General features: G+C 35.1%; 1 protein-coding gene across 1 annotated transcript in view; it reads right to left on the reverse strand.

Annotated features, from left to right (window-relative positions):
- Positions 1-7,618: 7,618 nt before the first annotated feature.
- GPR149 (G protein-coupled receptor 149) overlaps positions 7,619-24,080 on the reverse strand; it is a 39,034-nt gene continuing 22,572 nt past the window's right edge. The window contains exon 4 of the mRNA XM_026668166.2: positions 7,619-8,282. Within this exon, the coding sequence (XP_026523951.1) occupies positions 7,710-8,282 (573 nt within the window). The 3' untranslated portion in view covers positions 7,619-7,709. The remainder of the gene's footprint in view (positions 8,283-24,080) is intronic.

Raw genomic sequence — 24,080 nt, forward strand, 5'->3', positions numbered from 1 at the left:
TTGATAGACACCTGTGTTGTAGACTAGCTGCCTCCAACCTTTTGGGCACCAGAGACCAATTCTGTGGAGAGAGGGTTTTCCATGCACCAGAGAGTGTGTTGTTTTGTGTATTGCCTGCATCCCACAGATGGGGCTTTGCTTGCTTGTGTAGCCCGGTTGTTGGTATGCCATGGACTGATACCAATCCATTGACCGGGTTTGGAGACCCCTGTTGTGGAGTGTTACCTTGAGGATAATGCCACTCTGATTTATAATGAACAAAGAATCAGATAATATTTGGGAAAAGGCAACTTTTTATTTTTTGTTTTAAATATGGTTTTACATTGTGTAAGCCGCCTTGAGTCGCCATGGACGAATAAGCGGCAATATAAATTAAATAAATAAATAAATAAATCAACTTCTTTTTTTAAGGTAAAAGCTTTGGCTCATTCAGGCCATAACCTCCACAATACTTATTGTGCATAAACGCACAATTGTGCCTACCATCCCTATCCTATTGTCCCCCAATTATTCATACCCATTTCCTGTGTTTATACTTATGTTTATTATCTTGTATGCTATTGACAAATAAATAAATAAAATTAAATAAATAAATAGGTCAAGAATCATGTGACATCTCTGGCCTGCAAGGGGTGGTGATGTATGGCTGAGTATTCATCAACCCCATGATGATATAACACCCTGAACTGAACCTCTCCCAGCAGGACTATGTAGATGTTAAATGGAACAAGAAAAATACCTTGCAGGAATCTACAAAGGTACCTTTATCAATCTGGACTTGTCTCCCCTTCTCCTCCCTGCAATTCCACCTATTGGATTAATCCACTGAGAAAGAGCAGAGTACCAACAGCACTAGCAACAGTACTTAGATTTATATACCGCTTCACAGTGCTTTACAGCCCTCTCTAAGTGGTTTACAGAGTCAGCCTATTGCCCTCAACAATCTGGGCCCTCATTTTACCACCTCGAAATGATGGAATGCCGAGTCAACCTTGAGCCTGGTGAGATTCAAACTCTCAAATTGCAGGCAGCTAGCAGTCAGCAGAAATAGCCTGCAGTACTGCATTCTAACCACTGTGCCACCATGGCTCTTGTCTCAAATATTCATCCCTTACAGGTAATCCAAATATTGGTTTCAGATAATCCTCTCAACAGCCTTCCCATAAAAGAGAATGCAGGAAGGAAAACAGTAATTCTAAAAACAGATGGATCCAGAGAAAACTTCTACAGAAAGAGGCAGACCAATGATTCCTTAAAGGCATCTGGCACAATTCTTCCCCTAAAGAGACATTGACAATTGAAATCTAAGTACTTAGGTACTTCCAGGCTACCCATATGAGCTGTAAACGATAGATAGCAGAGTATATGCCAAAGAGCATATTCACAAGCTGAAATGAATCCTAGCTAACCTCAAGTCACTAGCCCATTACTGACTGCATGGAGCACCAACTCATCTGCCCACTGAAGTGGTACCTATTTATCTACTCTCATAGAACATGCTTTCGAATTGCGGAACTTCCGGTTCAGCCGACCCCATGACGGCGGCAGGGGATTGCGGCTGCGCGATCCCACCCGCGCTAGCCGTTTTGGGGCTCCGACCCAGACGGGTGAGGAGCTGGAGCTGCCCTGCAGGGGCAGCTGAAGTAGGGGGGATCCAGAGAAGGGTTTGGGGTGTTGCAGACTCCCTCCTGGCGGCAGAACTCCCTTTTCCCAGGACGTGATTATGGCGGCGGTCTGTAATGGCCGCCACAAAGAAGCTGAGCAGCCGGGTAAGAATGCGCAGGAGGAAGTGGAGAAAGTGATTGAGAGGAGAAAGTTTTCTTGGCTCCTAGGACTCTAAGACATACTTAATAAAATTCCTGAAAAGTATGACTTTCTGAATAATACCTGCCAGAAGAGGAAAAAAGCGGCTGTTTGAAGGTGCTGAAAGGATAGCTTTCCCTCTTTTCCTACGGAATAAATAACTGGATATTAAGAAACCTATTTCTTTTAGGTGAAAATTGGTTTTAAAGCGATGGAGTGGGAAGAGAGAGGATTAAAAAAGAAAACATTTGTATGCTAAGACTTTGTTGGAGCAGATGCCTTAAGGATTTGAAGACTAGAATATATTGCAATAAGATTTTAAACAGATTTGGACTTTCTTTCTCTTGGATTGATATTACCCCAGAAGAGAGAAAGTGAGAACTCTGCCTTGGTTTGGACTGACTGAATAACTTTGGGACTGTTTTATTTTTTATTTTCTTTTGAATATTCTGGTTGTTGTAAGAAGAAAGAAGGGGAAAAGAAAAGAAAAGATTTATAATGGCTCTTTCTGTTGAGGAACTAAGAAAAGAATATGAACAAGCAAAAAAAAAATGGTAAAGATGGTGTGGAAGAAGCTTTCCTTTTCTTAGAAATGGCGCTTATTAATTATCAACAAACATTACAACAGATGAAGACAGCAGAGGAACAAGAAAGAAAGGAAGGAGCCATTTTTAATGAATCTCAGAATTTGATCCAGAAAGAAGGAAGAGAGAAAGAAAAGAAAAGAAGAGAAAAAGAAGAAAACTAAAGGACTTAAGGACTTAAGATCTAAAAAAACATTTAAGAAAGGGAAAAATAAGGTGCAAAACCAATATGATGATAGTAAACAAAAGGAAAAGGAATACGACAGAGAAGGGAAGCTGGTAAGGCAGAGGCTAGAAGAAGGGGGTAGAAAGGTTTGTTGGGAGAAGAAAGAAAGGAAAAGGTGGAGAAAAGCTACAATGTTTTGAAATTAAATGAAAAAAGAAATTTTTATGGATAATGGATAAAGTATAATTTTTTTTTTAAAAAAAAAGATTTTGCAAGGTACATAAGATGAGATGGTAGTATTGTAATGATTTAGAGTTGATAAGAGATTAAAATGTTAAAATGTTTAAAAATGATTGGCTTTAAAACTTAATAATAGGGAAGGTTTAGAATATTGTTTTAATTAAAGAGTTTAATAAGACTATGGTATTGATGTTATTATAAAATTTTATTATAGTATCTTTTTTTTAATATTTGGATTTATTGTCTAATTATGTACTTAATTATGTTGGATGTATTAGTTAGATAGAATGTACCAAGCAAAATCGGATTGGGTATTAGATATTATTTTAAAGATTAATTTGATTAACTTAGGGGAGATAGAAAGGCATCATACTCTGATTAATGATTTCAGGAGAAACTTATTTTCTTTTTTTTTATAAGGAATGAGACAAAGGGATGATAAAAAATGGACAAAAGATATAAATATAATGATTCAAATTAAGATGATTAATTAAGATAGAAGTAAGAAGTGTGAAATATGTGGGGAAGTTAATATAGAAGGCTTAGAATGGTAAATAAAATAAGTAATGATATGTAAGATGAGCATGAATATAATTGAAGTCCATGAAGAGAGAGACACCTGGGTCCAAGTTACTTTCCAAAAAGATTTTTATGTTTTGTGTGTTGTGTGTATATGTCTTTTGGGGGAGAATTAGTTAAAACTTGTAGAAATATAGAATGAGAATAATGGTAACTAAGTCAGAAAGAAACAGATGAAATAATAATAATGATATTGAATAAGAGTAAAGAGAAGTAAAGAGAAATTGAATAAGAGGTTTTGGTATGTTGTATGGAAATGGTTTAAAACAGAATTATAATTTATCTGACTTGTTAAATTGACAATGAAAAAAGGTTTAAACATGTAATGAATAATGATAATTTGTGTGTTTTAAAAATTAATAAAACTTGTTTAAAAAAAAAAAAAAAAGAACATGCTTTTGAATTGCTAGGTGAACAGAGGTTGTGGTGAGTGATGGGAGCTCACCCTGTCACGCACTGCTAGGACTTGAGCCAGGGCAACAGAGACCATCTCTAGTGTCATTAAGCCACTGAACCACTGCACTTCCTAGCCAAGGACTGGTGTTTTAGAATCTAGATTATAGCCCAATTAAATAGAAATTAAAATGTGAAAGGACAGGGAGAAGACAGAACTGACATACAGAAAATGTTTTGAACATTCAACCTCCCAAATTTCAATGTGATGTAAAATGTATTACTCAGTAGCCTAAAATTACTATTGTTCAGTTAATTCAGTGTCCATATTTTTTTCCCAATCCCACATGCACTTTGGTTGGATCACATTTCTTTCAAATCACCTTCAAAAAGGTCTCTGACAATCATCCTTCTGCCCAGAAATGTCAAATACTGTGTTCTGAAGCTTATTAAAGGTCAGAGGGATGGAAAAATCAGAGAAGAAAAAGATGAAGTAACTCAATAGAGTTTTAAAAGGATTTAAAAATTTAAATCCATCTGGTTTTCTAAAAATGACAAGCAATTCACTATGTTCTCTAAGAAATAAACAATAGAAAGGGATAAATAAATTTTGATATCATGCAAATAGCTGTTAATGGATAAATGATATCCAATTATTTCAAATTTTTACTTAAATGAAACAGAATCCAGTTGGCCACTGAATAGAATGCCATCTATTGACTGGGCGAACAGTGCTTTTATCACAGCAGTACATTACCTTACAATAGGTTGAATCCTGAGCTGGTTTTACCAAACCCAGGATAAATGCACAACTACCAATGACAAATTCTTGAAAGTATGATAAGTTTCTGTGTACAGTCATTATAGTCTCAACAAATTAATAGAAAACAGGACCTAAGGCTGATTGACAGTACCGAACAGTGAGAATTTGGAGACTTTAAAGACAATTTTCATTTCAGTCTGCAAAAATTAGATTTAGCCCACTCTTTAAAATTGTCAACATGCTCTCCACATTTGTGGTCTGCAGTTTCAGTGACTTCAAAACACCTCATGGCAGGAGTTCTGAATCAATAATTTGAACAGTTCAAATTTGAACTAATTGAAAAATTCTCTTTGAAGTTGATAAAAATCAAGGAAAGGTGAAAAGATAAATTAATCATCTTAACTTACAGACTGATGATTTCAATGCAGATTAAAAATAGAGTTGGTAAACAAGAGCAGTAAAATATCAGCATCTCTCCTATCAACATCACAAGAATATGGACAGTTTAAGGATGACTTAATCAGCAATTCCCTGTATGTGTATGATGGCTGCTTTGAAATCTATGCAGTGTTGATCCCTGTGGAAATAGGTCACTTGAAGGAATTACAAGTTTTCAGCAAAGCATCAAAATACACAACTGAATTCAATTAAATTCAAATATTATTGTAATAGCTATATTTTTAAAATATAAATCAGACTATACCTTTTTGGGCATAGCAAGCTGTTGAGAATGTCTCTAGATTTCACACTATTTTCATACAGTGCAAGAAAGATGAAGAGTTAACTTCCTATAATGAATTTTGGAACAATATTCCAAAATTATTGATGTTTCTGCAAATACACCTGGAACCACACTTCTTTCTCACTTTCGAGACTGATGTGAGATTTGAAAAACTAGCTTCCATTGTTTATATGCTTATTTATTTAAAGGAGGCATATGATAAAATGAACAGGCTTGGATTATGAAATATTTTGCAGACAGATGGAGTTGAATATAGGCTATTGAATATAGTAAAAGTGGTATATGGGGGAAGTAAAGAACGAGTGACAAAAAAGTTTAACGTTTGACAAATGTTTCAACATTGAGGAGGGAATAAAACCAGGGCATGTGATGATCTTATAATTGTGTAATATATTGATGGATAAATGTATGCTTGTGTTTATTAGAGTTAAGTTGCTTATGGATTTTAGCAGGTGTACACTCTTGTATGAAAACAATGTGATGTTTGCAGAAAACCTGAATGGTATAAAATGGGTGTTAGATTATATGATTGTAATGAGAAGAATGGATCTGAAAATGAATACAACAAAGACAAAGTTAGTTGCGTTCCACAGATAAAATGATGGATTGAAAGATGGCCAGTCACATATAAATCACTAAAAATCAGAGCAAGATAAAGTCATGATTTTTGGTAGAACGTTTATTAAAGATGAAAAATGGGTTGTAAAATCAATTCTTTTTTAGTTACTTACATTGTGGTAACTTTGTAGTAATTCTATTGGAGCTCAATTTGTGTCTCAGCAAATACTGTGATAAAACTGTCAGTCTAAAGCAAGCAACAAGACTTTTTAAAGTTTATGCGGCACAGAGCAATTATTTCAAAATATGAGAGACATATCTCAGTTTTATGAAATTAAAAACTGAATACAAGAATTAAAAAGTGCAGGTAATTTTGTGTAACTACAAACACACACAGCATTTGTATGTGTAATAATACTCCATTGAAAAATAGCTTTGACCACCTCCACTTTTATATCCACATGGAATTAGGCCAATATTAAAAATTACAACAAATGGTAGAAGTATTAAATTAGAAAAACACTGTATCTCTTTTTCTTTTTGTCCTATTCCAGTTAGAAGTGGTTTCAATATTTGGAACCATTCATAGGTTGTGTAAATCAAATGGAAAGGGAGGGAAATTATTTTTGTTATTTTAGGTATGAGACCCAATTGGCTTTTTGAGGTCAGAATGACAGATGGAGCTGGTCTCTTTATATTACTTCTCTCTCATTGGCTTGAATAGGAGAAAAAGTATTATGAGCACTCCAGATTCAACTTAGCCCTAACCACATTCTGATGAAAGCAGTATATAGCATTCTGTATATTCATAGTTCCTGATGGAGCTAGTTGCTTCCAGTGGTTCTCCTATTTTGTCTGTGACGTCCATAATATTTGTGTACGCTCTATGGAAAAAAAGCTCTTTAATACATATACATCAGTGCAAAAGCCTTTCCAATCTATATACTATATCAGTGAAATAACAGGTTACATGCTTTCTTGAAAGCAAAATTTTCAATGGTCATTAATCACTACTCCAGGAAGGTAATAAGATCATTGGATTAAAATGACCAAAAAGTTATTACTGTAAACAAGTGGGCATTTTGCATTAATCTCTATACTTAACATTGTTCACAAATGGCCAGTCACGGCTATCGTTACGTTGGCTAAATACACTGAAATATGATAGCAATTTCCTCTCTAGTGAAAGGAATAGACTGAATAGTGCTGCACCTGGTGGAGCTGGTCTGGTTTTAGAAACCAAGCAGAGTCAGGTCTGGTTAGTAATTGGATAGCATACCATTAAAGAATGCCAGAGGTGTACGCTAGGTGGGAAGTCAAAACCATCTTTATCCTTTTATCAAAAATATTACAATGTAGTCATAAGCTTGAGGCCCAATTCATTTTGCTTCCCACCTCAAATTACATAAAAGCTAGAAACCAGCTTTTTGTTGTTGTTGTTAGATGAAGAATGGGGGTCCGAGGTAACTCATGGTCCCCCTGAGATGGTTGGCTGGGAGGCTGCAATCCTTTAACTCTAATGTTTAATCCAGGATTCTCAGCCTCCCTTACATACCCCTCAAACGCCTCACTTTTGGCTCTGCTGCTAGTGCAGCAAAACTGGCATTAAGAGTAGAGATTTGAGTTGCCTCATCAAGGAAACTTCCAACAGTAATTCTTCAGAAGGCAGAGAGGAAAGAGCTGTCCTTCCCTGCTACCTTATTCATAAGGAATATAGCAATACTGCTTAAAACAGCTTTTGGACAAAGTATGTAAGATTCTGTTGTGAATGCATTAATGTTATTCAATTATTTTCTCAAATGCCATGAATAAATGGTTCAGGGTCCAAGCAAACTTAAAAAATGAGGGTACAAATTATTCACAGTCCCTTTTTTCTGCATTTTAGTTGCCAAGTCCATCTTCTTCTCTTTTCCTGTATGCTTTGTTTAACATTTGTATTTCTTCTTGATAACCCTCTTTTTCCAAGTGCTGTTTTTTACTGTTCTGCCTGTGAGCTTCGACAGTGTCAGGAATGGATATGTTCAGATCACTGTTGGGATTGCTTGATGGTATGAAGAGTGAATAAGATGCTGTTTCTCCTAAATCACATGAGACAAATCTATTTTCTTTCCGAGAATAACGTAAGGATGGAGAGCGGACCTGGGCAGAGGATTGGCTAATATTACTAATGATGGAAACAGTGTCCATGGCTTCTTCATTGTCACAAATTTCAAGTACCTCTAAGTGAATCTTCACATTGGTGTCAGTAAATGTGGTTGGAGAATCCTCAGGATTTGGCTCGTGGCCCACACTCTTGGAGCGATACACTTCGATTTTCTTGGATGTGGGAGTGATTTTTTGTCCTTCTGTGCTTACCTCATATGTAGATAAAGAGAGGGTTTTTCCTGTGGGAGCTTGGAGAGACACTGTTCCTTGAAATGCACACAGAGGAATAGCTAAGGCACCACCTGAACGCTGAAATGAGAAAAATTGTTATTATTTAATGTTGCTTCCACAAACGAAAAACAGTTGTCAACAATCCAATTACATCACATTATTTTCACGACTATGTGTTGAGAATACCTTTTAAAGGCCTTAAATGTAACTGATGGTATAAAAATACTTCTTTATTTACAGTTCTTATCCTGATGTGTAAAACAGAATTTATGTATCTTTTATTGACTCCTTCTGTTTCCCACACAAGTACACAAAACCCACTATTCCCTTTTATCTTTTAGCCATTAAGACAATTTTGTCCTCTGCAGGTATCAGCATCTGTCCAATGTTGTCTAAGTTTGGAAGCTAAGCAGAATTAGCCCTGGTTAATACTTGAATAGAAGATCTCCAGAGAATATCAGAGCTATATGCTTCTATCTTGAAAACAGTGGAAAGTTACCAGAGTTTCATAATGAAATAATTATCTTCCTGAACAAAGACCCTCTACCCATTAATCTTGTTTGCTCATTTGGGATGTATCAAATTATAATTATTAATCAGTGAGTTGATTATGTTGATAAATTGATTGGATTGGAGTGTATAATTTTATAAACTAAAGGCAAAAAAATATAACATGTAAATGAACTGGGCCAAATAGCCACTACTGCCAGATATTCCTCAACTTACAACCAGTTGTGCAATAGCAATAGAACTTAGACTTATATACAGCTTACACTTCTTCATAGCCCTCTCAGCTTTTTACAGAGTCGGCATATTTCCCCCAACAATCCACGTCCTCATTTTACCACCTTGAGAAGGATGGAAGGCTGAGTCAACCTTAAGCTGATGAGATTCGAACTGCCAAACTGCATTCTAACCACTTTGCCACCATAGCTTTTCATGACCATTTGAAATTATGACAGACTTTCCCAGAGCTACTTATGACTTGCTTTCAGCTCATTAGGGCTGCATACACCTTGGTCACATTACCACATTTTAGGTGTTCAACAACCAGTTCACATGTATGAGTGTTTGCAGTACCTCACAGTAATGTGACACATGATTTGTGACATTTTTCGTCAGTTTTTGACTTTTACTTCTGTACTCCAGCAATAAATGGGGAAATAAATGCCCCAGGTTTGCTTAACGTTTGCTTCATGACTGTTGCAAAAGTGTAATTTTTAATCTGGTCATGTGATGCCTTGACTGATGTGATCATAATGACTTATGACTATAATTTTGAGTTTGAAATAATTATGGTTGCAAATCAAGGACTACCTGTATCTCTGCAGTAGAAAAATATACAAATATATTTGAAATAGAAAAAAATATATATGAAAGATAAATTCATTTTCATGTTCATTACCCAGGCTGTTGAAAGTGCAGAAAGTTTTATTATTTCTAAAGACAAGAAGAGAGAGAATCAACTTTAAGAGATCAAGGCGACAATCTGATGCACACTTTTCTGGAAAGAAAAACATCTTAATCTACTCCTGAATACATACAAGTAAGCTTAGTTTATAGAACACATGAACAACAAGACCAAAAACAGCCAGAAGAAAAATTAATCATCTACTATTTTCCTGTACTGAGTGCCTTAATTATGATGTTCTGAACCGCCAATAAATGGATCTGTTTTGGTTTTTTTGGTCAGTGTAGAAAAGCATGTAAAGTGAAAATGTGTGTAAAAGTCTGAAAAATATATCCAGTTTCACCAGTGACATCCAAATGGTGAAGAAGTTATGAAATGTTATTGAGCTGTGGTGGTGCAATGGTTAGAAAGCAGTATTGCACGCTGAGTCTTTTCCCAACCAGAAGTTCGATCCTGACGGGATCAGGGTTGACACAGCCTTCCATCCTTACAAGTCTAGTAAAACAAGGACCCAGACTGTTGAGAGCAATATACTGACATCTGAAACCATTTAGAGAGTGCTATAAAGCACTATGAAGCAGTATATAAGTCTAAGCACTATTGCTATTTTATCCCAGACAGATTGATGTACTGAAGTGTATGGGCTGCCATTTAATGCAAAAGAAGTACCAGCTATAAACATTGAAGGATTCCTTTGCACTTTAGTTTCTTTCTAATATACCTTTGTATTCATGTTTGCAGCTTGGAGCCTTCATCTAAAATCTATTCAGGACATACATCGACTGAGATGAAACGCCCAGACACCAGATTGGATACAAAGGGAGTTTTTGCTAATTAGATTTCTGGCAGAAAGTGGTTAATGTTTCAGGCTATAAAAAAATTCTGGAACAGTAGGAGCACTTTAAAGGGAATGAATCTTGTTGAACAGAATGAAAATCTAAAATCATCCCTGAAATGGCTCTCTGGTACAATTTCTGTAATGGAATGTGTGGATGATCTTGGGGGATAAGGGAAGAGATACTGCCTAGGACAGGGTTCCCCAACCCTTAGGCTGCGGCCTACTATCGTGGCATGGGCTGTTCAAAACCAGGCCATGGGAGAAATGGGCAAGCATGTGAATCTCCATCTTGCAAGCAGCAGGCAAGCGTGTGCACATGTGCAAGAAGCTTTGTGGAGCTTTGTGCCTGAGCACAAGTGCCTGCCACTTGCATGAGCGGAGCTTTGTGCATGATGAATGGAGCTGGGCATGCGCATGTTCACCTGCCACTCACATGCCTCCCCTGCGTTGGGCTGGGCCAGGCCGCCAAGTTGGAAAGTTTGGGGACTGCTGGCCTAGGAAACAATCAGACAAGTGAGGGAGAAGCCCCTAATGGATTAACAATCAGAGAAAGAAATTTAGGAAGTACCTGCCCTAATTAATCAGGCAATTAAAAGGAGTGGTGGGGAGTTGGACCTTAAGACTTGCAAGATACTATTAATGTAGCCTTATAGTAAAGTAGAATTATCTCATCCAGTCGTGTTTCCTGTCTGGTTTGCACAGGTGTGCTTACAGTTTCTAATTATGGTCTTGTGTACAAGACCATAATTAGGCAAGAACAACCAGATATATTTGGGAGATCTGTTTTTTCCCTCTTTCTGTTATTAATCATACCTTTTCATTGCTCTTTTTTCTACCTTTCTACCTCTTTTCCTTGGAACACAAAGCAAGCAGGAAGAGAGGGAGGGATGGAGGAAAGAAAGTTGTTGCTTTTATTACTCTGAATTTTTTTATGAGCAATCATGTGATGAAAACATTCATGGAAAACAATGAAAATCTCTATGTGGAACAATTTAATTTAAAGAACATCTTTCAATTTCCCTAGTGTTGAGTTATAGTCTTCATTCAACTTTTCTTTCCACATGTTTCTCCACACAAACATATTGCAGTGCTCTTCAGCAAGTGGAAAAAAGGACTTGGAGAGAAGAGGAATGGAAATAATGAAGGATGGATGGATAGATGGGATATTGTTTGGACATGCTGTACATTAATTCATTCACAAGCCAAACACTTTCCACTCTTGCAATCTATATATGTAATCATAAGCTCACATTCCTGTAGCATAGCTAGACAATGGGACTATGTACCATATCACATAGAAGTGGGGATGGAATTATACAGTTGAAAGCTAATTTATTTTTCACAGAAACCTACCAAAATTTGGATTTGGTTCTATTCAACCATTACTTGGGAGGAAAACTTTGGTCTGAGTAAGAGAAATACTATCAAACACCAGAGTATTTTTTCTTCAAGTTACAAGTCTGAAGATCTACATTGATGTGTTCCTGATGAAAATACTGAAAATATCCAAATGAATCCTTGAAGAATATTTACAACTTCATTCCAGCAATGCTCTTTGTTTCTGTGTCTCTTCTCACTTGACTCTCCATAAATCAGGTTTTCACTATTTTCTTGTTTGACTGCTTCAAAAAGATATAATATTGACTGAACTATATTTAGGGTTATTACTTCTGTCTTTAGAGCTTTTTATATAAAAGGTATTTTTTTTCCTGAGAGCTACGTAGATTTCTATGATGATTAGCAAGCTATAGATATACTGAGTGCAACATTTCTTTTATTTTTCTTATATGTATCCATGTATTCATAACTATGTACTGATAGCTATTGTCTTGTAAGCAATTGACAAATCAAATAAAATAAATAAAAAATAAACATTTAGGAACCAGGCATCAGTCCATAATATAGCTACTGTAACCAGAGTAGGTCAAATGGGTGGGACAAAAACAAAAGTAAAATGTGATGGAATGTACTTGCTATTTAAATGAATCAAAATTATATCAAATACTGTTAACTATTGTGGCGTTAAATTCTTATCAGGAAAGGATGGAGAGAACCAAGGGGAGAGAATCAGTTAGACAGCTAGCAGCTAATGTAGGAAAGTATTGGAGGAACAAAATTGGTTTCTGTATTCAGAAACTTGAAGAATGACTTTGTATTAGTTTGCTGATAAGGAGAAGCTCAAAGTAATTCAATAGCTAATTTCTCATAGGAAGATAGTCCTATAGGAGAAAGAGCTGCTGAGCTGGCATCAGAAGTGAAGTTTTAAATTATAAGAGGAAACTTGGAAAGAAGAACAAGAAGTGGAGACATAAACGGAATAGAAGAGATATAGCATCTAGCAACTAAGATGGACCTAGACAGCAATGACAATAGATTGATGGATTTAATAAAGAGTAGAGATGGCTGTTAATCCTAAATGTGACTAGACAGTGCTATACTACTGAAACTTTGTTTTGTTTCCTGGATATTGGTTCGAAGTGAATGTGAAGCTTCCTGAAACAGACCTGGCCATGATCCAGAAAAAATGTATTTTTCTGGATCATGGCCAGGTGATCATGGCCAGAGGGGAAGCTTTTAACCATTAATTACTAGTAAGATGAATATTTGGTTTATTTTTGTTACATCATTGATAAAAGAACATATTTGTTCATAATTTCTATTTTGTATATTCAAGTAACTTTTTTGAGGAAGGGAGTACATTTGATTGAACTCAGTGATGCATAATTTTTTGCACCCCAAAAGTGTTTTTCAAAAGGCAACAGGATTTTCTTAGTTTCTTTTTTTTCTCCCCTTGAAAATGTTTCGCTTCTCATTCAAGAAGCTTCTTCAATTACTGACAAGAATGATATTGCAGCACCAGTGAGGTATCTTAGTTGACCCCTAGATAGAAAAAAGACTAGAAATGCCACACGATCGAGAGAAAGGGGTGGAGGAAGGTGTCAGGAAAGATAGGAAGATCAGGGTTACCCAGTACAGTCACATTAAAAGGTTACAATTTCATGCAGCACTTACAGCCCCTGACCTAGAGGAAAGGATACATTTTTGAAAGACATATTATCATAACATGAAAATTACTTGTGGGAGGAAGACATTATTCCACAAGAAAAACAGAAGATGGACCTTTATTATTTTTTCATAAGACAGCGCAAAGGTAATTTGATTTGATGACACCTTGCTCAAGCCACACCTCTCTATCAAAATGAAGCCTAGCTCTGAAACTGTGGATTTAACTGGAAGTTTTCAAAGCATTTTGTTTAGAATTATGACTTTTCTACTGCTTTTGGTATTGTAACAAGTATATGCAAATTTGTAAGTACAATTTCTTATGTGGGGAACATTGAGAAAGGCAGTTGATTGTTGTGGCAGACTCTCAGTCATACAAGTAGCTGGCCAGTGGATTTTACTTTGATAAACAGCCTTGCAGAACTATTTGAGGGCCGAACATTGTTTATTTATTTGTTTCTGCTTATATTTTCTCACTTGTTAAGATTTGCTTGCTGTGCAGCTTAATCTGCTGGGAAATGGGGAGAGAGGGAGTGGGAGAGGAAAATGGAGTAATTGAACAGTTATTTGGTGGGGTTTTGCTTGCTGATGTCTTCTTCTTAGGTGTAATTATACATTCATCCAAGTCTATTTATTATTCAGATGTTATTTGTGTCTGATGTAATTTTTTATTTATCTTAGTATATCTGTCCAGTCAAATTGCATTGTCACTGTATAGTTAGTGAAAAATTAAGAGCAAATCTTGCCTGTTTTGAATTTTGAATCTCCAAGTAGAATAAGAGCTGGTTTACGCCTAATATTTTAAAGAAGTTTCTGAATATATATATAGGAACAGAGGTTCAGAGCAGCATATCTGCCTGTGTAGCATCACTGTAAACAAATATAATTTGAGCTCTGTTGGGCTGTGAAATGCTTTTTTAGTCTGCTACCCCATGAAAAATCTGAGAGGTGAGAATACAAATTTTTTTTTTTACCATGAACCTTCAATTGTTAGTTTTTCAGAGGCATGCCAGTCTGATTTATCAGGTAATATTTAGCCACTCTGATAAATTTCCATTATCAGTTCCTATTAGCTCTTTTCTTTATAGATCCAAACCAGAATGTCAGAATCATAGAATAATAGAATGGATGAACTGGAAAAGACATTATAGATTATATAATCCAACCTCTTGCTCTGCGCAGGGATCCATTAAACTTTTTCTGAAAGCTTCCATTTGAAAACCTGAAGTAAGAGTGAATACCCAACCATTCTAGACAGAATTATTCTATCTATGGGGAAGTCCTATTAATTCTCAGACTGAATAATCTTTCCTGATTGTGTGTGTGTGTGTGTGTGTGTGTGAGAGAGAGAGAGAGAGAGAGAGAGAGAGAGAATGAATGAATTTCCAGACTCTTTAACATCCTGGTCTCTTTTTTGAACTCCAACTAATTCAGGTCTCTTAAAACATTTTGTCCAGGATAGGATGTAGTTGTCTAACTTTAGTCTAACCAATGCAGAGTACAATGGAAATATTAGATTTTATGATTTCAACACAATCCTTTTAATGTAGGCCAAGCATACATTGGTATTTTTTAGCACCTGATCTAATTGGGCAGCTGCACCATCCACTGTAATGTGGACATTTCATTTTCCACATTGGAATGTAAGAACAATTATTTTAATGCCACATAATGTCTAAACCATTCTAGGATATTTTATTAGATAACTGGTGAGTCCCAATCTAACCAACATTCAGTAGAAAATCATGTTACTGTTGCTGCTGCCTACCACTTTTAAATATAAGAGGAGATAAATATTAAATATAAGAGGAGATAGATCAAAAGATATTCTGTGGAAGATGGCACAACTGGAAAAGAAAAGAACAACCACAAGTAATTGTGAGTGTGTTCTGCTAAAGTGTGTCTAAGCAGAATTCATTTCTTGGAGTTCTGAGACTAGGTTTCTTTTTTCAGGGCGAATGGCCTTCATTCATTCCTATAAGAAAATTAATCATTGTAACTGAAGAGCAGATAATCTTGACAAGATAAATACTGCCATTGTTAAAAAAAAAAAAAAAAAAACCAGACTGTCCTTCAAATGCTTCAGGCAGGAAGCCAGCTCACAAGCTTAATTCTTTATTACCACATTAAGGAAATGGTAGAAAATTGTGGAACCAAGAACAACAGCTTCCCTTTTGCAGTGTTTTTGGCTCTGGGTCTCTATCACATAGAATGTGAATCATATATATAAGTGATGATTCTCCATTCATGAATAAAAATACAGGAAGAAACTCTTGAAATAATTTGGTAGGTAACATAATAAATATGGATTTTGACCTTTCCATAATTCAAAGGAACAAAAACCATAATTGTATTTTTAGATAAAGAAAAGCATGCATTCCCCCCCCCTTTTTTTTATATCCCCTTGTATTAAAGGGTTAGTATTTCAAACATGCATCCAGCTTAATTACTGACTTCTCTAAAGAGCCCAAAATATATGTGGAGCTTATTCAGAATTGGAAGAAATATTTCAGGCTACCCCAAATCATATGGCAGTAGTGATCCAACAAAACAGTAGCAATCTGTTTGTATTTATATCTTGAGGCACATTCATGTTAAAATGGAAATCAGATGCCAAACAACATGCCAAGAAAACTAAATTTACCTCCTATGACATTTGCATCATTTGTCTCTTTTTTCCTACAGAATTAGCTTTTCTTGGTGTACTATATTGGCCTTAAAATTGCTTCTAATGTACAGACTATTCAGTTTTTAAAACAGCACTTATAATAGGGGTAGACTAATGAGGCTTCGGGTTTGAAGGACTTTGGTGACAGACAGAAATCCGCTATCGTGCGCGGTTTCTGTCTGGGCTCGCAACTGGAGCGCCCCGAGCCGGCTGGTTTCGGGGCTAAGCCAACCCATAGAGGTGGTGAAGAGGGGGGAGATTGCCAGCAGGGTCGAGGAGAGCTGCATCTCTCCTCCTCAGCTGGCCATTACTCCCTTTCCCGAAGGAGGTTGCAGCAGTGGTCAGAAATGGCCACCACAAAGAAGAACTCAATCGGAAAAGAACGTGCAGGAGGAAGATAAGAAGTGAAAGTTTTGGCTGGCTGGGTTAAATTGTAAAAGCAACAACCAAGGTACCCTGGAATTTAAACTTACAAAAAATAACATCGCTCCCAAAGAAGAGTCGGAAGCAGTGAAGGAAAGTGAAAAGGGAAAGGTTTGGCTTTTTTTTTCTCTTCTCTCTCCTTCCCTATACTGACAACTAAGAGACTTAAATAAGAAATGGGAAAAATCCACTTTGGCATCAATAGGCAATTAAGCTGAAAATAAAATAAAATGCCAAAGGGATAATAAAGATTTCTGGACATTAAAAACTTTCTTTTTCATAAGCAGGAAGGGAGAGAAAAAGAATAAAGGCAGGATCTGGAAGAGGGAGGAAACTGCCTGGAATTAAAAAGAATCTACAGTAAAACTTCAACAAGACTTCTAAAAGATACATTTTAACTGAAACTTTGCAACTAAATAGTAACCCCAGGAAGAGAAAGCGAAAAAAAAGAGCAAAAAGAAACAGCTTGCGTGTATTTGGATTATTTGGTGATCTTTGGATTTTTGGTTATTATATTTGAATGACTAAAATCAATCGGGTGGTTGTTTAAAAATTTATACAATGGCACCACTTCTGGATGAATTGAAAATGGAACTTAAAAAGTACAAAGAAGATGCACAAGAAGGGAAGGGTTCTTTTGGCTTCGTTTTTCAATTCTTAGAAATGGAGATTTGGAACTATGAGAAACAACAAGAAAAGACTGCAGAACAAGAACACTGGGACAAAGAAGAAGCCATTTTTAATGAACAAATAATTCTATTTGGGGAAGAAAAAGGAAAGGGGGGGAAAGAGAATGGAGAATTTAAGACTTAAAAAAACAACCAAAGAAAAGAAAAATAATTAAAAAAATAAGTATAATACTGGAAAGCAACAGAAAAGGAGAATACAGAAGAGAGAAATAGAGGTAGAGAGACAAGGGGGTAAAAAGGGGAGAGAGAAGAAGAGAGGGAAGAAGGAAAAGAAAAGAAGTTACAAAGGACCGGAGCAAGATATAGAGACCTATTTAGAGATAATGGGTGAAAATCTAACTGAAAAAGGGATTCTGTAAAGGTACATAAGATTGTATTGTTATATTAGTAATAGAAATAACTTTAGAAAATTGGAAACAACGTATGATTAAAATGAGGGATAAAATAGTTAGTGTAATTTAGCAAAATGTTTGTGAATAAAATAAGTGAAATAAAATAAATGAGAAAACTGAATTAGGAAGGAACGGGAACATTTTAATTAGTTAATGTTTTATAAAATATAAGTGAAAAGGGGGGGGGTTATAATTGTTCCCATAGAAGTATGATATTTAATTGAAAAGTAATGTTAAAGATGTTAAGACTTTAATGAATATTAATATTAATGATAGAATTGAATTGGAATGGAATGTTGTTTTAATTATATACGTTTATAATTTTTTTCTTTTTTTAAGAATACAGTGTGTATTTTAAGAATGTACCAAGCAGAATCCGAATGGAAGTTATGTATTATATTGAATGTTACAACTTTAGGGAAAATATATAAAGGTGTCATACTCCAATCAGTAACTACAGGAGAAATTTTGTTTAATGAGAAAAGATAATAGATAATTGAAACAGGACAGACAAAAAATATAAATACAATGATTTGAATTGAGATGAGATAATTAAAATAAAATTGAGAAAATTAAAAGAGGGGAGAAGCTATGCAGAAAATGTAAAATAGTAATAAGATATGGAATAGAATATAAAAATGAGCATGAACCTGAATTTGTGTCTGTACGAAGAAATGTAACCCGGGATTATGCTGCTTTCAAAAAAGATGTTTTATTTGTATTTTTTTTCTCTTTGTGAAAACTCAAATAAAACTTACCAAAAAAATAATAATAGGGGTAGACTAACGAAACTATCCTGGGAAATAATAAACTGAAATTTAAGAACGTAATGTACACAATATGGGCTGAAATATGACAATTATTCTAAGAGAAGTTCAAGTTGATGAAATTTTAATTTCTATGTAGTGCTTAAACTATATTACTTGAACATCCTGGTTCAAGGTCCAGGGAATCTGTTCAGAGTCACTTCTCACCATGCAAGTATAAGCTTGAATGACTGAAAGCATAATATAGCATATTAAGATAGAATAAAAAGTACAGTTTCCTAGTTTATCCTTTGCCCCCAAAATGGTATTTTCTTACGTTCATTGGAATCCATTATGACTTTTATTGTTTTATCAATATATAAAATACAAATAAAAATAGGAAATTAAGGGAAGGAACAAGAGAGGGTAAAGAAAATATGAGGCATAAAGGAAGAAAGAAAAAAAGTGTTGTCTTCTGACTCTTTTTAGCACAGTACAAGATAACAACATTCCATCTTTTTTCTTACATTTGTTGAAAGACTAAAGAAGGCTATAGTGTGTGTGTGTGTGTGTGTGTGTGTGTGTGTGTGTCTACAGGTAGTCCTCAACTTACAATAGTTCATTTAGTTATCATTCAAAGTTACAATAGCACTGAAAAAAGTGACTTATGATCACTGACCCTTGTAGCATCCAAGGTGATGTGACTAAAATTCAGATCCTTGGCAACTGGTTCATACTTATGACCGTTGCAGTGTCCCAAGGTCGTGTGATCATCTTTTGCAACCTTTTGACAAATGAAGCCAGATTCACTTAATAGTTAGGTCACTAACTTATCAACTGCAATGATTCACTTACCAACTGTGCCAAGAAAGGTCGTAAAATGGGGCAAAACTCACTTAACAAATGTCTCATTTAACAATAGAAATTTTGGTCTCACTAGTGGACATAAGTCAAAGACTACATGTATCCATCCATCCATCCATCCATCTCCGTGTGTGTGTGTGTGTGTGTGTATGTGTGTGTGTGTGTGTGTAGAATCTCACTCTACATGTATCCCTAAGAAAATACAGCATTCAGTTCATTTTGTTTCCATGAATTTTGTGAATATCTGAATGATATTTATTTGTATAATAAGCCCACTGAAATGTCAGTTGTTGGCTGGTGAGCTTGTAAGTGAGGAAAAAATGGGCAGAGCTTTTTCAAGCACTATATGAATGCTTCAAGTCCTGATAAGGCAAGAGAATAAGAAGGAGAATCTATCAGTTTTATTTATCCTTACTTCATTTTTGCCAATCAATTAAGATTTTTCTTTCTTTTGCTTGCTTTTGCTCATTTGAAGGGAGGTTCAATTCGAATGGGAAGTTTTCTTCTTTTAAGGGCATTATTAAAAACTAGTCTGAGTTGGAGCAGATTTCTTCAATAAATGCATTTTTGTTGGCAGTTTTTCCATTTTCAAATATTTCTAATGTAATATATTTTTCTCTATTATTTTTCTACATATGCATTTTTAGCAGATTTTGCTCAAATATATCTATCCGTATTGTTTGTTTGTTTTTAAAAATAGCAAGCAGCTTTGCAACCTTGGAAGAGTTACAATATTCTGATTTGAGTTTTGGTATTGTCTAAAAAAAAAACAAAAAAAACAACAACAGATGAATTTGGATCCAAATGCAAACTGAATAAATTGAAATCTTTTTCTTCCAAAGGTTGAGTCTAAATCATAAAAAAAATATTTCATCTGGCAATATAACCTACTATTTTAGATAGTAGAATATTTTTGTAGGTAGGTAGGTAGGTAGGTAGGTAGATAGATAGATAGATAGATAGATAGGAGATAGAATATTCCATTAGCATAAAAGAAAAGTAGAAGCTCAATAGAATGTACAGATCCTCAACAAATTTGCAAATTCAGGCATACTTAAAAGTTCCAATAAGGTCTAAATATATTTGTCATTTTATCAAACTTTAATGTGAAACATCATGATATGTAGGAAAAGTAATACTAATTTTAATGTGTTTCATGTGATGTTTGGCATTTCCCCAGTGTCTAATAATAAGTGCACAACATGCATTTTCTGTTCTCTGGAAAATATCTATTTAGATGGAGCAGAATTTCAAGAAATGCTTTTCTCTCTATTATATCCTTTTATTCTACTATTTTAAGAGACAACTATAGAGAAAAATGGGATAGACTGTGAGAAAAATTGAATACTCTAATTGGATGAATTTGACATAAATAAGAGAGGTAGTATTTCAAAATGCAATACTTATCTGATACTTCATATAAGTAATAGATTGGAATATTCTAAATGGCTTGCCTTTGCTCTAATATATTTCTATAAAATCATATGGGAAATTAGAATATATTTGCACGTTGTATGTAATTATGTATTTATCTATCTACGGTATCTATGATATAATTACCTATCTATGGTATCTATGATATAATTTTATGCATACTAATAGTTTTAATCTGAATACATTGACATAGCTACTTTAAATTTTAAATCATTGTCTGAGAGAAGATAGAACATGGGGCTTGTGTACTTTTTTACCATTTCATGTACTCTTTTCTGGCCTTGAAATACAAAGCTCAATCTACTGGAAGCCACTTCAGTTAATATATTGTAATGACATTCAAAATGTCAACACCTTGTTTCCTTGACTATTTTTTTGATTGTCTGGGGCTCATATTGCTTTTCTGTTATTATTTCCTACTAATAGTTGGAGTGTTTTTTTTTTTCTTTTAGAATATATGTGCATTCTCTCTTGAAACTATAAGAAACAATAGGCCATTGCTTTTAGCCTTCAAAGCCACGTGACTACAGAAATTGAAATGGGTGACAATGATAAGTGTTTTGTTACTTTTTTTTTCAAAAAGAAAAAAAATAGGCATTGCAAGTCTGCTTGCCTTGAGCATCAATTTGTCTTGTAACAACTGAACTTTGGAGAGTAAGAATTAAATATCTCCTGTAATTGACTTGGAGGAGAAGTGGTTCCAGAGCTGCTATCCTATAAGAATACAAGATTAAAACCTATTAAATTGAGACCTGCTTCTGACAAAGCATATATAAAATTTAACAATAGTTCTGAGATTAATGGGAGATACAACATTCCTGATCAAGAGTATGTAGAAAACTGAAGCCATCTTGAAGCTTCAGTGTGGCCACATGGAGCAAGGGGTAAGGGAGGGGAGATTAGAGATAGCTGGGGTTATGTAGTCAAAATAAAATACTTTCTCCTGGGAACCAAGAATGTTCTCACACCTGGCTGGAGGAAGGAGTGATGTCACCAGACCAGCAAACACTGCCTTGATTGGGCCATGTGACTGATCGTTTGGGGTTGAGGGAGTTAATTAGGTGAAAACCAAGGGGCCCCTCAGAGTTGGTTTTCATCAGATATGTACCAATTTGATATTTCCAACAAAGCTGTTCTCTGAGGAATTCACCTGCCTCAGAATTTTTGCTTGCAATGGATCTATTACTTGGAACCCTGACGGTTTCATTACCATTCCCAAACTATGTCTTCATCCTGAAGATCCTAATACAAGGTATCTGTGGGTAATCTAATACCCTAGTGCACCTGACAAACATACATTTAGTATCCAGAAGATTCCTTGCCCTAACTTTTATAGAAAAAAGGTAGTGAGTTATAAAGCATTGCAGGCTACAGTGTCCACCTTATCTCCAAAAATACCCATGGGAACTTACAGAATTCACATTACTATTTGTATGAAATCAGTTGGTGAGCGCAACCTGAGGAATGTTTGGAAACTTGGGTATGTGCCGGGGGGGAGGGAGGAGGGAGCAGAGAGAGAAGGCAAAAATAACATTTTGTGGCAATGACCAAAAACAGTTTTGCCCAGTTTGCCTTCTAGTATATGGGAATGTTATGACAGAACATATATATCATAATTTAAATTTTTGTAAAAACGTAAGTTTTCTCATTCCATTGTAGCCATTTTTCCACAGCCTACCTTCGGAAAGATTGGGAATCCTATCTTAACATAACCTTCTTATTGTGTCCATTATTGATAAAGCAAAGGATCTCTGTTTTATTTTGTGATTACCGCTTATTAGTTAGGGAAGAAAGTTAAATATTCTTTAAAAATTTAAACATTCTTTAAAAACCTTATCCGATGTTCTTTCATCGAGAAGTGTTGCAAAGCACCCAGAATCATTGATGAGATGGGTGATATAGAACTTTAATAAATAAGTATAAGAAAAATAAAAGTACTAAAAATAAAAAAATAAAAAAATTCTGTCTGTGTTGACTTCACAGTAAATTTCCTCTCCACAAAAACATTCAGTTTCTTAATCCTATGGTACCCCTGTTCAATCAGTTCAGCAACACTCATATCAAGTATTTAGAAATAAGAATTATATCTCATCTGATCCCTCTGTTAACAGTTGTTCCAGACCAGAGGTGGTATTCAGCAGGTTCTGACCAGTTCTGGAAGATTGGTAGCAGAAATTTTGAGTAGTTTGGAGAACCGGCAAATACCACCTCTGACTGGAGATTTTACAGTAACCTTCCCCTGCCACGGCCACCAAGCCACGCCCACAGAACCTGTAGTAAAAAAAAAACTGAATCCCACTAGTGTTCCAGACCATCATTCTTTAAGGAAAAAAATAATGATGGTCAGAGGTTAGAGAAATCTATTATGTCAATTTAAATAATATACCTTCCAGGACATCATGGCAATAATTCAAGTATCTGTTGATTGGGAAGGTGGGGAAAAAACCTCTAGAATATATATCCTAGAGAACAGGCGTATATGTATTTTTATAGGTCTATAGGTATTTTTTAATCTGGAGAGGATTGCTTTCTTTTTATCAGAAATCCTCACTTGCCTGATTGAATGTTCATTTTGTAAAAAATAAGTTTTGTGATTATATCTGGTTATAGTTATGTCCCACATGAGGCCTGCTCCTTTTTTTATTTTATTCCATTAAAACTGTCTGCACTTTCCAGAAATGGAGCAAATTATTGATTCCTATCATGAAATAATTAAGGCTCTGAAAACCGAAACAGAGAGTATCATTAAGCCTCCAGAATTTACTGATAGGCAAATCTATATCTTGGTAAGGAGGCATTGTTAGACTAATAATAATTCCAGACTGTTGTGGTTATGAAGGCTGTTCTGTTCTGTTTGACATATATAAGTACCTGAAATGAGGGTTGATGTGAGAGCATAAGGTATGAAAAAACTCTGGTCAGTGAACAAGTTCCAAAGAGCCAATGCTTTTGCTTAGAGATAGATAATCCTGTTTCTCAAAAACAGCTTTCTGGACTAGTCTTTCCTAAATCTGATGCTTCCTAGATATTCTGAAATGCATTTTTTTCAATTCCTCTGTTTCTCTTTGACATTTTCTCAAAATGCCCAAAATTGTTCCTCAAAGTGTTAATTTCAAACCCCACCCCCCTGTCTCTTTTCTGGAGAGTAAAACATATTTGGCAAAAAGAACTGACATGCAGTTACATATAAAATGACAAACATTATGGGAAGAGTTTCCTAGAAAAGCATATCCTTGAAAAGATTATCATAATGTTTATGAGTTTAAGCATTCAAAACAGTATGAATGATATATATATAAAAGATATGGAAACAATATGAATAAACACAAACTTGCTGTTGAAAAATATGATTACTATAGGTAACGAAATGTAAAGTTATTACTATTATTTTTTAAGTAAAGAAAATAT

Source organism: Notechis scutatus, chromosome 4 (genome assembly GCF_049901735.1).
Source record: "Notechis scutatus isolate UNSWTSFEM ecotype Mainland chromosome 4, rNotScu1.2, whole genome shotgun sequence".
Lineage (NCBI taxonomy): Eukaryota > Metazoa > Chordata > Lepidosauria > Squamata > Elapidae > Notechis > Notechis scutatus.